Below are 16,184 nucleotides of genomic sequence, written 5' to 3'. Positions count from 1 at the left end.
ATACTTATATGTACGTCCCAAAGTTGGTTTCCGTTCTCTAACTTTAGTTTGCCTCAACCAAATGTTATGAACTTTATACAAAATGCTTATTACCACAAAACACAGATCAAGTTTGAATTTTGGTGGCGTCACTTTAACCTTTCCAGAGTTATGCCCCTTTACAAATAGAAAAAATGCTGAATTTTTTTTGTTTCTGTTCTCTAACTTTAGTTTGCCTCAACCAAATGTTATAAAACTTACACACAATTCTTATTACCACAAAACACATATCAAGTTTGAATTTTGGTGGCGTCATTTTAACCATTCTAGAGTTATGTCCCTTTACAAATGGAAAAATTGCTGAATTTTTCGTTTCCGTTCTCTAACTTAAGTTAGCCTCAACCAAATGTTATGAAACTTATACACAATGCTTATTACCACAAAATACAGATCAATTTTGAATTTTGGTGGTGTCACTTTTACTGTTCTAGAGTTATGCCCCTTTACAAATGGAAAAATTGCTGAATTTTCGTTTCCGTTCTCTAACTTAAGTTTGCCTCAACAATATGTTGTGAAACTTATACATAATACTTATTACCACAAAACTCAGATCAAGTACAAATTTAGGTAGCCTCACTTTTACCGTTCTTGAGTTATGTCCCTTTATAAATTTATATGATATGCAAGCGGGGGCATCATCTGTTTCCCATGGACACATTCCCCATTTAGTTTTTATCCTAATAATAAAAATTATGCCCTTCCATATTGCTTCAGGTTTGAAATATGAGAATGGTTTAACTTGACTGTCATGAATAATATATATGCATTTTTATTTTTTTTTTTATTAGAAAAAAAATATCTGGTACATACAGGTAGACAGTTAAGCTTAATTTGCATGAATTAGGAGTGATCTTTGTATGTTTCTGCACAAAGTCTATACATTTTATTTAACATTGCAGTGAATTCTAGATTACTTTCCGCTGATGTCAGCTAAAGAATAAAATAGGTAAAAACATTACTAACCTAAACCAGCCAATATAGTTTACTTGATACCTTGAAGAATTAAATCTGCTCACAGGGTCTTATTTTGTAATGGCTGTTGCTGTTCAACATACTGTAGCTTCAAGATTCTAGCTGATAAAGCAGAAAATGTAAGCCTTTGATATTTACTAATTGTGACGCCTCTCATATACATCTGTATGTATTTTCCAGTGTTATGACATCCAACTATGTCATTATGTTTTTTGTTGTTGTTGTATTCATAAAAAAAGTATGAACAAAAATACCAAACTCCTAGGTAAATTCAAAAATGGGGAAGTCCATAAAAATCCTGACAAAACCAAACACTTGACAATATCAACCAATGGAAAGACTGGAAAACAACTGTCATATTCCTGACTTCTATAGGCATTTTCTGAAGAAAATGGGGAGTTAAACCTGGTTTTATAGCTAGCTAAACATCCCACTTGTATGACAGTTGTATATAGTTCTGCTATATTGATAAAAACAAGATTCAAGCTTGACCTATTCACAACAATTTTAGTTTTCTTCTTGTAAATTGTTAATCAATCAAAATTGTTAATCAATCGTTCATGAAAATTAATTGGTTTTCTGTATTTTGTGGTAGTTATAAATTTGTTTGATTTCTGTTGGCATGTTTCATATGGAATTTACACCACTCTTTGAGAAGTTGCTATAACCTTTTAGAAAACTTGGTTGTACAGTTTATTGTAAAAAATTTGCGTTGGTCTAAGTAGTAGGCACTTTACCACGAAATTGAACCTATGCGAACATTTCACGGTCCACTTTTAAAAATGCATTGTGCCATGCAATGAAACCCAAATACTGAACACAGTGACTATTAAACTGGCCGTTCTGAGGACAAAAGCCAAAAAATAACACCAATTTTATAAGATATTTAGTCTCTGGTTTTATTCAAAAAGCAATTAAGTTGGAATTCAGTTTCCAATTAAAAAACCTAATGATTGCATTATGGAGCATCTTAAGTTTATTGATTTATGAGTTTTTACTAGCTTTACATTAATTGATTTTTCAGCTTGTCACCATGTCATAAGGACATTATAGATTAACCTATATGACATCATATCCCATATTAAACTTAGTGCATAAAGATGACTTTTGTTAGAAAGTGAGTGTATGCTTTTGATGTGGTCAGGAAAAAGAAGTTTACCCATAAATGTCCTCCTTTTGTATTGATTACAGTTTATTAGATTAGACATTCTTACACTCAACAAATGGAGTACAAAAGGCAAATCATCATGAACATGCAGTTATTAGTTATGATCTTGCTGTAGGTCATTCAGTGTAGTAAGAATTAGGCCAAGTGAATATAATAAGTTGTTTCAACCAAACCTTACAACTAAACATTGGGCATATTTAGGTAAACAAAGCACAGGGAAATTTTGGCGGTTCTATTTAGGTCCTTTTAGTTTTATGTTCTCAAATGTTTTTTTTTTAATTTATGGCTTTTATAGAAATAAGGAAATGTGGTATGATTGCCAATAAGACAGCTCTCCACTCGAGTCCAAATGACATGCATGTAAGCAACTATCAGTCACCGTATGACCTTCAACATAGAGCAAAACCCAAACCGTATAGTCAGCTATAAAAAGCTCTGACATGCCAATATGGGAAACAATCCATTAAGGAGAAAACCAACAGCCTGAATTATGACAAAACAAATATAAAAATGAATTATAACGGACGGCTACAAAGTCCCAATTGCAGATAACATTCTCCTTTATATTATCACATGTATAACACAAAGAGATGTTGAATGATTGTCAATAGGACAGTTATCCACCAGAGACTAAAGGAAAAGAATGTAAACAACTATAGGCCGCTATACCACCTTCAACAATGAGCAAAACCCATACCATGTAGTTAACTATGAAAGGCCCTGGGACATGGTGGTTTATGTTCATTTTTATGCCCCCGCCGTAGCGGAGGGCGCATTAAGTTTTACCCTTGTCTGCTGTAGGTACATACATCCCAAAATTGGTTTCCGTTCTCTAACTTTAGTTTGCCTCAACCAAATGTTATGAAACTTATACACACTGCTTATTACCACAAAACACTGGTCAAGTTTTAGTTTTGGTGGTGTCACTTTTATCGTTCTAGAGTTATGCCCCTTTACAAATGGAAAAATTGCTGAATTTTTCGTTTCCGTTCTCTAACTTAAGTTTGCCTCAAATAAATGTTATGAAACTTATACACAATACTTATTACCACAAAACTCAGATCAAGTACAGATTTGGGTAGCTGCACTTTTACAGTTCTTGAGTTATGTCCCTTTATAAATTTATATGCAAGTGGGCACATCATCTGTGTCCCATGGACACATTCCCCATTTATTTTTTATTGATGAGATATAAGGAGGTTGAAATTTCATTTTATTTTAAAATAAAAAAATAGCTCATTGAAGCAGCTTGATTTCTCAGTGTCTTTTTTGTAATAATTGGTTTGTAAATGTCAGCATATTATTTTTATATTGTGTGACATGCAATTCCATGAAGCAAAAGAAAAAGAAGAAAAATAGCTCCCCTTTAAAAATACAAGGAGGCAAAGACCATAGACTTGTTGATTTTCAAGGTTTACTTAAGGGCTCATTTCAACATTTTGTAAACTCAAAGTAGGCCAAAGACCTAAAATACATTTACATGTGTGTAAAAATTATGCAAATTACAAACACTGAAACTTTAATTTCCATTGAAATTGCAATTTGAAAATATATAGGATTTTGAGTGGGCTGTTCAGCTTTGTGGAACCATAGTTTATACGTTAAATATGTAAATATCAATATAGGAATTATATGAACTTTTTATATAAGCATGTTCTAGAAATCAAATGTGTATTTTGTTTTGGTCAGTCTTATAGGTAGTTTGAAGTTGGCCACTTAGGCAATAAAAAGTATATTTCCAGAAAAGAATTAAGAAAAATACCAAATACATGTAGTCATGATTCTTGCTATGTCTGCTTTTATACCTCCCTATAAGATATTCCATATTGTGAAGTTATAAACATTGTGTTATACTGATATTATAGAATACTGTCTACACATGTATAGATATATCTAGAAACATAAGTCTTTAAGCTAAGTAGAAACGACAATGACATATTTCCATTGATAAATAAAGTGGCGTAAAGAATGGTATTATGTAATCTTGTGTTAAACATCCTTTTTTATGATTTACTACAGTAATTATCAGCAGTCAGAGTTTGATGAACTCCAGAAATTGAAAAATACTAATTTTAATTGAAATAAACCAGAATAAAAGACAACAATTCAGTTTGCTGCTGCATATGTAAACAATCTGTTATCTGTATGTTTACATGATGAATTCTATCAATAAGGTATTTGTGAATGGCAGTGGTACAATCAGGAATCGATGCTATGGGATTGGTTGTGAAGTATCTGTTAATCTCATGAGGCAGGTTTTTATGAATGAAAATGTATTTTCCAAGACAAACAACATACTAGTGAGGTGGTAAATTTGATCAAAACAATTCCTGAAGACAAACTAAATGGTACCTAGTGCATAATTGATTGCTTTTTGTGGCTGACTTTCATCTACTCCATACAGTTTTACAACTAAGCCCAAGAATTTGCATCAAAATGATGTTGAATAAAAAGTGAACTTATCTCCTGCACCACTTAGAAAACACCATATTTTCAAATTAAACTGTCACATCAATTATATTATGTTAGTTCACAGATACCACATGGTTTCTTTCTCAATCTATAGGTGACAATTGTTGCAAGAAGGGATACAATGAAATACAAAATACCAATCAAGAAATAAATCTTTTTTTTTTCATTATATGTGATTTTGATTTTTTTTTACAAAATTTGATTTTTTCAATAAATTGCAAGATTAGAATATTTTTAAAAACCATATTTAAAAATAATTAGGTTTGCATAGTTCAATATTCAAAAGTTACACATTCTGTTTGTTATATAACAGAAATGTTTGCCCTTATGTTCTGTAACCTTGGAAGAAAAAGTAGATCTGTTGTTAACTTTTAGAAAATTTTAAATGGTTATTCTATATTTAAAATATCACATATATATCTAGTATTAAAATCTCATTATAGAGGTCAGGGGTCATTGTAGTGAATACATGCCATTTAAAATATTACATAAGAATTATTACAACATTAAAAATATTAAATTTGTATGAAATTTGAAACTAGAATACCATTTACATTACTTTTGCAAGAAAGAAAACAATCATGTGTACTACAAACAAATTCAAAGTAAAAAGAAAGGAAGTGAAAACTGAAAGCCAAAAAAAAAAAAACAGATACAATTTACATAATTGTAATACCAAAGTTCATTCAATATCTTCAGAAACAAGCACTTTACACTTGTCCTTTGTGATTAGAAAGTATGTTGACCTATATTTGGTGTATGGAATGATTGTAAGGTGTACATGTCTGTCTGGCAGGGTTTATCTGACCTTTGCCTGATTTTCTTGGTTCATTAGGCAACGTTAAGTTTTCATGGTTATGTCTGTTTCTCCGATACTATAATAGAGAGTATGTTGACCTATATTTGGTATAGGGAATGATTGTAAGGTGTACATGTCTGTCTGGCAGGGTTCATCTGACCTTTGCCTCATTTTCTTGGTTTATTAGTCAACGTTAAGTTTTCATGGTTATATCTGTTTCTCAGATACTATAATAAGCAATAGGTCAATTTTATTTGGTGTATGGAATGATTGAATGGCATACATGTTGTCAGGGTTCATCTGACCTTGACCACATTTTCATGGTTCATTGGTCAGTTTTCATAAGGTCTGTTTCTCAAATACTCTGAGCAATAGGCTAACTATATTTGGTGTATGGTATGATTGTAAGGTGTATATATCTGTCTGGCTGGGTTCAGGGCTCTCGGTCACGAAACTTTACTCAGAACTCGGAGTACAAAATTTGTGCTCGAAACACCAAATCCATGATTTTGATTGGTTGATTTCTGAGTCTGAGTACGAAAATCGTGCTCGAAAGTTTTATGACTGCAAGGCCTGTTGACCTAGATCTCATTTACATGAATCATTTTATAATGTTCAGTTTATAAAACCTTCATATAACAGACTTAAATTCAACATAAAATTCAATCATGATAAGTGATTGATTGATGTGTGTTTAAAGCCACTTTCAGCACTATTATTCTATCTCGTGGTTGTTAGTTTTTATTGATGGAGGAAGCCTCATGATAAGTCAAGCAGGCAAGAAAGACATTTCAGTGTGACACACTATTGTTTGGTTCAGGTATGATTTCTTCTTCCTTTCATCTAACTTGCTCCATTTATATGAATTCCTATAGCTTCGTCAAACCTTAAGACTGATATAATGACCTCAGATATGTTTATATATTGCACAAGCATTTAGTTTGTGTTGAATGAAGTTGAGTGAGATTTATTTTTTAAACATTCAGCATCCATCTGTTAGTTATTAGAAACTTCAGAGGCAGATTTAAGGGGCCTTTAAATACTTTTTACAAGTAATACTCTAAACGTTGGCTTGCTAGTGTACCGCTCCTTTTTTCAAAATCCTGGATCCACACCTGAACTTATCAACATATGTATTACATTTTATGGTACATTGACTTACATGATGTTTTACTCCTGGGGGTAGGTCCCAGATACTAAGGAACCTTCAATATTATTATTTAATCTAAGGATATATTTATGGCAAGGAAGACACTTCAGTTACTTTCTCAGAAACTAAGTGTCCCACAATTAAAAACAATGTATAAAGAGTCATCTTGGGAGTATGTCAAAAAAAAAAAAGATTGCAATGATCTACAGTTTACACTTCATTGACATATTTATATTTACTGTCCTCAAGAGCCTCTCATTAAATATAGGGAGAAACATGTTTTGATATCATCTTAACTGCAACAAAGTTAAAACACCAGTTCCTAACAATATACTCTATAACACTAGTTCACAAGTAAATATTTTCTGAATGAACTTTCAAGGTCATGTTTTTCTCTGACTGTTAATGATGTCATTACACTAAATCCAATGGATGTTGGATGTGTAACTGATTGATACTTTGGCATGTTTAGACTTAGATACAGGACTATTTTTACTAGTTGTTATTGGCTATGAACTAGCTGTCAGTAATTGTGAGTACTCTCAGATATGTACTTAGTGGGGATGTATAAATACCCTACCATGTCCAGTCTGTGTTTTTGTTACTTGTTTTTCTGCTTTATATCGATCTGATGATTTAAGCCCTTTTTTAACTGATGTTTGTAGTTTGTTCATATGTTGTGCGTTTACACCACTCTCCCAGGGTAGAGGAGGGTTGGGCGCCGGCAATTTTGTTTAACCCCTCCGCATTCTGTATGTGCCTGTCCAAGTCAGGAGCCTGTAAATCAGCAGTTGTCATTTGTTGCCGTATATCATATTTGTTTTTGGTTCATTGTTTGTACATAAATCGGGCCGTTAGTTTTTTCTCGTTTGAATTGTTTTGCATTTGTCATTTCGGGCCTTTTATAGCTGACTATGCGGTATGGGTTTTGCTCATTGTTGAAGGCCTATAGTTGTTAACTTCTATGTCATTTGGTCTCTGGTGGAGAGTTGTCTCATTGGCAATCATACCACATCTTCTTATTTTTATATTTCATTTCTTTGTTTTGAGTGCTATTTACACATTCTATACATGTGGTTAACTTTCTTGATGATATATTAAGATATAGTAAACTTGTCTTAAATCTTGCAAATCATTTTCTACATTTCTGGTAACTCCTGTAGGAGTTATTTATCTCCTGACTTTTAAATTCATGTTAAATGTCTGTTTTTAATGTGGTTAATAGGAATTATCATAATATAATAATCAGGCATTTAGATATTAATCTCAATTGCTTTCATAAGAATTAATTTAAAGAGCAGTGCAGAAAAGTCATAATGCACATGGATGAAAATGAGTTTAAACAGCGGATTTATTTTAAATGAAGTTAATGTTAAAACAGATTTTCATGGCAGAATGTTCTGTACAAGATAAGACAAGATTAAACATATAAAACAACCTGATACTCTATCTGTTTCCTATCTGTACAATTATCAACTGAAGCATCTTGGCCATGGCAGAAGTTACCACAGGTCTTTGAAGAAAGGTTTAGATTTCATTCTATCTAAAATCAAAATGCAATACTTGATTACTGTTTCGTTTAATGTTTGTTTGTGTACAAACTTCGAGGTAAATGGAGGCAGATTTTCCGGGAAGTCCACTCTTCTTTCAGCTGTGTGATGGATAAATTGAAAAAAATGTTTTAGATTTTCTGAACAAGCTTTTATCAAATTATTTTTGAATCATGAAGCTGTAATAAAGGATAATAGTGAATGAAATTACAAGGATGAAAAAACAGGATGATTTTACTATACTATAGAGAAATATCATGTTATCAGTGATCAGTTAAAAATTTACTAATATTGTATAAATGAAAGTGAAGAGGATATTGAACAAGACACAAATTTAAATGATAAAAAAGTTTAAAAACTTAATTTGAAAAAAAATTGAATATTGGTGAATGTTTTAAATTTTCATTTCCCAAAAGAATTATTGGAAGGTAGTTTCAAGAAAACTGTCCAGCAATATACGGTATATATTACGGTTTGATGACAATTTTTATTGAAACAGAAGCATAATAATTGTGTGATAATTATTAGAAACAAACCTTGAGGGAGCAATAATCAATATAAAGTATTGTCATTAGGATATTGTAAATAATAGGAGATAATTTAAACTATTGACATGTAATATGGTCCCTAATATGCATCTGACTGTGATTAGTTCAAATGGATAGTGACCAATCCTTGGAAATGGACATTACTGGTCATTTATTATAACATCTGCTACTTACATCTGTATATGTTTGTTTCATGAATGGTGATACAATATTGTTTCCTTGCAAATTGGTCACTTCCTCCCAGGAAATTGACAAGACTAATTTTACACATAAAGTCCTGGTGTGTAGATGAAATTGTTTTTTTACATGAGTTAAAAGAGTTTCTTGATTGGAAAATAGTTATAAAAGATTAACCAGATTTAGTGATTATGGACCTTCAGCTTATATTATAATTTTACTGGAAATGGAAGTTACATAATTTAAGTACAAATAATTGTGAAAGGATATACATAAAAAGAATCAGGAAGTATTTGTCAAAAATGAAAGTGTGTTTTATTTAATTAAATAAAAAAGAAAAAGGACTTAAATTTACATCAGACACATGGAGAAAATGCATCAATTTGAAAGTCGTAGTTTCCGCCATAGGAAAGTGCTCACATTACAGAAGTTAGAAAAAAAGAAACCGTTTAGTCGGTCTTTGTCTTTAATAAGTCGGATTAGAAATCTTTGGTCCAGGTCGGATAGTTCGTCACAGAGATCACCTGTTCCCACAACTAACATTGCTGTTACACCTCCAAAGGAAGAACAGGACAAGAATCATACACTACCTAGAAATGCAAGATTAGGTAATTTTGTTTATAAATATATAATTGTTTTCTATTTGAAATTTATCAACAGTATCATAGTATTTAAAGATATTACTATTTTAAGAATAGACCATCAGCTTTTACAGCAATTCTGTAAATTATCATTTAAAAATATATTGAGAACACTTTGGAGGTACAGAAAGTTCAATTTTAAACCAAGGGTAAAGGGAAATATACTTTATATATTTCGCAAATTTATTGTCATCTCTAGATATTATACTTATTAGTATATAGTTATTTTGCTCCTATTAATGTAATGAACATCAGTTGGTCCATATATAAATAAACAATTCTTCTATTAAAACATGTTAAATGCAGTCAAAAATAGAGCAATTGCATTTAAGTTCTTTAAATTGTTTTTGTGCCATTTGAACATAGATATGGCTTAGAATACATTTGTATTTTCTGTGATAAATGAAAGCTTACTAAATTGTTTGAACACTGTAATAGTTCATTTTGATACATCAAATAAATTTGTCACTGTGGTCTGGCAGTTTTAAGACTGTTTTGGTCATCTTCAAAACTATATGGACCTTACATTCACAGTTTAAGTCAATTATTTCTTGGAGATTAACACCTAATCCATAGATTGCCATATGGCATTTAGGGGCATGAATTATTTGTTTAATATCATAATTCATATAGTTATTGTTCCTATTCATCTATTGAACTTCAGTGGGTCAATCATATATTGTGGGTCAATGATTATAACATACTGTGATGTCATGAATATTTACAGAACTTTTTTATGTGTATCATCAGTTCATTAGTCAGTAGTCAGTGCTTCAGTACTGAAATGATTTATAACATACTTTTCTGAAATACTCCATCCATAAAGAAGGAAATTCTCCCAGGTAAAGTTGACCTTAGATGAGTTGCTATTCTTTTTATGACATTTTGGTCGTATAGCTCCATACTATAAGTTATATGGTTCGCTACTGACCCCCTACGGATCAATAGAGGGTTTGTAAAACCCATAGGGGGTGAGGCTGAAGGCTGGAATTTTTCTGCTGCGTTTTGTAGAAAAATAAACAATGAAACACAACAACATTAATAGATGACATCACCATTAACAGTAGACAGTGACGTCAGGAACCCCCTATGAAATTTACTAACTCCCTACGGATCCATAGGGGGTCACCACGTGACGGCGTTAAACCAATCACAACGTGATAATTTACCTGCAGTGCGATAAATATTCAAGTATTACATTCTTGACCTTCAAATGTTGGGGTTGGAGTGTTCCTGATGAAGGTCATTCCAGAAAAGCAATTTGATGCACAAAGTTTATGTGTTATTTTCATTTATTGACTATTGTGTCATTTCCCAAAGACTGTAGTGACATCAGCTTAGCTTGGCATTCAAAACTGGGTAGTCGTTAAGAAAACATTACTCCACAAGGAAATGTTCATTTTAATAAATAATACAGAAATATAATTTCCAAATTCTGGAACATGATGAGTACCAGTTCTAGGTAGTGAGTTTTGACTACCATAACTACATTTATATAATATAGATATCTTTCTTTTCATTGATTGTAAACCATAATTGAATGCTGAGCTTCAATTAAAATAAACACTGCATTGATAAAGAGAAAATTATAAGGAAGTAAAATAAAATCTTCTTCCTTATTAAGCTAGCAATCTCTTTGCTCAATATGAATTTAGGAGTTTTTTGTCTCGCCTGTGACAAAAGTCGCGGAAAGCAAGACATATTAGTAGGGATTGCTTTTCCGGCGACGGCTGTGACAAAGACAATTTTTGTCAACAAGTTTTCTGCTTAAGTTAGTTTGATAGGAACTACTTGTGATAGATCATTGATATTTGATATAAAGTTGCATTACTATCAGTACATATCAGTTTGACGTCTGTTGTGTAGCCCTGTCCCCTAGATCATGGTCCAGTGACTTTGAATTAATTAGCAATTTTCAATGTTAAGTTTTCTGCTTAAGTTAGTTCCATAGGGATCTACTTTTGATAGATCAATGATATTTTGTATGAAGTTGAATTACTATCAGTACATATCAGTTTGATGACTATTTTGAGGCACTGCCCCTTTTGGACATGGTTCAGTGACTTTGAATAAATTAGCAATTTTCAATGTTAAGGTTTCTGCTTAAGTTAGTTTGATAGGATCTAGTTGTGATAGATCAATGATATTTTATAAAAGTTGCATTACTATCAGTACAAATCAGTATGATGACTATTTTGAGGCCCTGCCCCCTTGGACATGGTCTAGTGACTTAAATTTGAATTAATTAGCAATTTTCAATGTTAAGTTTTCTGCGTAAGTTAGATTGATAGGAACTACTTACAACTACATTTTGCATAAAGTTACATTACTGTCTGTACATCTCAGTCTGTTGACAATTTTAAGGCCATGCCCACTAGATCATGGTCCAGCAACTAAATTAATAAGCAATGTTACTGTCCTTCAGATTGTTTTTTTTAAATTTCATGCCGACAGGCGAGACATATCTCTGTGTCAACAGTTTATGTTATAGATAATTCAAAGCACTGGGATAAAGCAAAATTGTTGGGCAGCTGTACCTGAAACAATATTCAACTGTCCTAGGTTAGGGGAAGGTTGAGCTCCCAGATACATGTTTCACCCCTTCACATTCTTTATGTGCCTGTCACAAGTCAAGAGCAGGTAATTCAGTGTTTGTCGCTGGTTGCTGTCTGCCGTATTTATTTTTTGTTTGTTGGTTTTTAGCACTATGTAGGTTGTTGGTTTTCTCTTTTGAATTGTTTCACATTTTGTCATGCCAGGGCTTTTATAGCTTACTATGAAGTATGGGTTTGCTCATTGATGAAGATGTAAAGTGCTTACATCCTTGATTTTCCTTTCTGGTCTCTCAGGTGGATAGTTGTCTCATTGCCAATCATACCAAATTTCTTCATTTTTCTATATAACATATTTGGAAAGCACCCATATACCAAAGGAAGACTGTATATAATGTTCTCCTTCAAGAAATGTTGATATATTTCAGACAAAGAAAGAGATGAAATTGCCATAACTGAATAAAGAATGTTTAATATTTTAAAAACATTTTTTTAAACTTAGTTATCAATAATATAGATTAAATTTGCTGACTTCATAATGAAAGCTGTAGATGATAAAAAGTTTTATAAAGAATAAGATTCAAATCTTTCTCAAGAAAATCAATTTGAAATATGATTTGAACAGTAACTTTGTATGGTACAATGAAGTAACTTAGTTACTGCAGGTTTTATCACATTTGATAATGCTGAATTCAGCAATGTTTGGTTATTTATTAATTAATTATTGATAAATATTGCACTTAATAAGTGCAATATTTATTTCACCTTGACCCTAAAATATGTTTTATATCAGTTTTAGTTGATTAATTGATATTGAATGTAAGCTAAGTGTTGTGTATCATAGAAAGATAAGACACAAACCAAAATCCATGCTGAATATCATCTAGACATTTCCTGTAGAGATAATTCATGTGAGGCCTTATCATTTTGACCTATTCTATGGAATTCTTCTTACATGTCTTAGGTTTCATCTTTGACCTATTTATTGAATCTTCTCTATTAAACTGTCAAGAAAATTTCTGAGGAGCATTGCTAATCTTACAACAAGATCAATGCAAGTTTGCTGTCATTTAGTGTTATATTAAATAATAATCATAATATTAAAGAAACTAAAAATTAAATTGCATAGTTGTTGGAGTATACATTTTTTTCCATATTTAAAGTGCAATATCCTCATTACTCTAGGAACATTCGTTATATATGATGATAGAACTCTTACCACGGTTTTAACCTCACCTGCTGAATGATTTTATATGCACCATATTTGTACCAGAATAATCAAATCCAGATAAATCTGTTACCTTTAATAGCTTACTATATGGTATGGGTTTTGTTCATTGTTGAAGGCTATGGTGAACCAATAGTTGTTTACAACCTTCTTCTTTGGTCTTTAGTTGATAATTCGTCTCTTGGCAATCTTATTTTTATATTGTACAACAACTGCTGAATACATGTTATATTGTATGAACTGTGATATTGTTATACAGCTACTTATAACAAATAACAAATGTCCCTTTGTAAATATGGGCGTAAAATTATGATGCCTTAAGCAGGTAAGGTGCTATGCCCTCTGTACAATACAAATCTATGCATCATCTTGAATGGCCTCAAATGATTGAAAATGCATCATAATGCTCTCACCCTATTTTAGTTGTTTGCATATTGGATGACATTTTAAGATAGTATTTGAATAACATCCTGATTTATCATGGAAATGAAGTGCAACAAAAATGCTTGTGTGCACATGCTTGCATGATAGTTTGATAGATTATGTGTTCTTAAAAAAAATACCAACACTCCACACCTGGCTTTTATTGCATTATTCAGTTCAAATAGTATCAGGTAGCCAAGATAGGTTATTTATAGGTGTGGAAATTTGATGTTAAAGAGTTATTTCCCTTGTTTGGGATTAATATTGATGTACAGTGTCAAATATTACATGCATATCAGGATGAGAATATGTTTATGTGTTTGAATTTGAACCCTGCTTTAAAATAGACTGACATGCTGAGCCTTATTTTTAACTAGCTAGTTCACAAGGTAATAGTCAGCAGGAATGCATGTCACCCTACTTTGACACATAAATCTCACGCCAAGCCTACCAATCTTAAATGCAGCTTGCTATAATAATAATAATAATAATAATAATAAATTCTTTATTTAAAGAGAGTAAACACAGTTAGTTACAATTACTAATCTTCCCTGAGACCTTAAATGGAATAATAAGATTGATTGATCTATTTTTGTGGAGGGGTTTGAACACTTCAACAGGTAAATAAGATTTTTCAATGCTAAGCAGAGAAGCATCAAATACAAATTTTCAAGTCATTGGTTTGACCTGTCACTACTTGAGGTGAGCTTGCTACCATGAGACCAAGGAAGCTATCATATATATAGGGCACTAGCACTAAATATATTTTTAGCATTGACTTATCTTGAAATGGCACATTTTTGTAGTTCAGAAACCATTTGAATAGTTTTTGGAGTAATCAGTAATCAAAATGTGTGGATTTTGAAGTGTAAATAATCCTATTTCATCTTGACATTAAAAAACTAATGATAGAGCAATATAATTATGTCATCTTTTTAAAGTAAATAAACCTTGAAATGTATACAGCTGATTTCCTGTTTGTAATAGAAATATTAGCCATAAGATCTGATACTTAAGGTGCTTTCTATGTCAAGGTTAATTTATGGATTATTACCTGCTTTAACTTAGTAGCACATGCATGTCTCAAAAAATAACTCATTATTGAACTTTGCAATTTTTAAAATTCTATTAATCTCTCAGTTACATGAATGGAAGAGGTTGACATAGAAAAGTTATGAATAGAAAGATTACTAAAGGAAAAAAAAATAATGTTGTTGAATTTTACACATTGGCAAATTTTATTTTTCAGATTTAAGAACAAAAATAATTTGAAAAATGGAAGATTAATGTTATTATGCTGTTACTAATGAAAGAGATGCTTTAGATGCCTTTTGTTTTTGTATTGTTAGATTTCTCTATTAAATCATGTATACCTGACATTAACATTAACCTGTGATTACTACTGAAAGAGAGGCGATACCACAAATTATACTTACAAAAGTTTGATCTGCCTTATTTTTGTATGATTGTATCTTTGCCCCCTGAAGGACCTTAAATGGAATAATAAGATTGATTGATCTTTTTTTGTGGAGGGGTTTGAACAGTTTAATAAGATTTTTCAATACATGATACCTTTTAACTAACAAGACCCAGTGGGGACATTCCAAATGTTGTCATTGTCTAGATGGCTTTCACATAGCAGAATAAGCAGGAGGCAATTAACATTTAAGGCCATTGTAAAAATTTTAACTCATTGATTGGAACAGACTACTATTGTGGATAATGTGCTTTTCAAGGTAAAAGTTTTATATCAACAAAGTCACAGACACAACATTATTCTTAAAGTGTAACCTGCACTGTCCTGTCCTCAAATCAGTCTACAGCTGATGGTTGCAGATCTCTCACAGCACTTAGGCTTCCTCAACCAATAAAATCTGACCTCCATGATATAGCCAAGAGTACTGAAAGTGCCATTTAACACCAACAATTAATCAATCATTTAATCAGTCTTATTACTGTTGAAGTAAAATTCAGGGATTTTTGATAAATTGTCCTGATACATTGTCAACAATGATCCTATTTACTGATGCACCATAATGCCCTTGGAAGATTTTGATGATGATAAATTCGACTTCAGACTTAATGAAATAGGGTAATTTAGTTAATGCAGTTTAGTTTAGCTAGAATCAGTGATATGAATATAAATATTCCATCAAGGATAAACATGTTTGTAAACATGAAGACCTACATAACTACTGATATGGGTCATTGTTTTATGTCCAGGTATCCTGCAGTGTCCATAGATATGTTCTATGTTCCCTACTGAGATCAAACGTTTGATTTCTTATAAGTTTGTACAAAGTTTATGACAGAAGTTATAAAAGTGGAACATTAAGATAATGTTTAACCTCTAGGTCAAGGATAATAAGAATGTTGATTTCAGCTCTTTGATGTCCGGTATCTGTCAAAACACATACAGATATCAAACTTAATATGGATATCTCTGCAACCATTTTGAAATTAAA

General features: G+C 31.7%; 1 protein-coding gene across 3 annotated transcripts in view; it reads left to right on the top strand.

The window, feature by feature from the left end:
- Positions 1 to 16,184, top strand: part of LOC127700213 (cyclin-dependent kinase 17-like) — a 91,452-nt gene that overhangs the window by 16,644 nt on the left and 58,624 nt on the right. The window contains exon 1 of one of the 3 annotated variants that reach the window (XM_052203637.1): positions 9,100 to 9,483. The exons of the other annotated variants lie outside the window; for them this stretch is intronic. Within the exon in view, the coding sequence (XP_052059597.1) occupies positions 9,240 to 9,483 (244 nt within the window). The 5' untranslated portion in view covers positions 9,100 to 9,239. Of the gene's footprint in view, positions 1 to 9,099; positions 9,484 to 16,184 lie in introns of those variants that run through there. 3 annotated transcript variants of the gene reach the window in all.

Source organism: Mytilus californianus, unplaced genomic scaffold (assembly GCF_021869535.1).
Source record: "Mytilus californianus isolate M0D057914Y unplaced genomic scaffold, xbMytCali1.0.p SCAF_1, whole genome shotgun sequence".
NCBI classification, from domain to species: Eukaryota; Metazoa; Mollusca; class Bivalvia; order Mytilida; family Mytilidae; genus Mytilus; species Mytilus californianus.
Note: the sequence above shows the minus strand (reverse complement) of the source record. Positions and strands in the feature narration are given on the sequence as shown.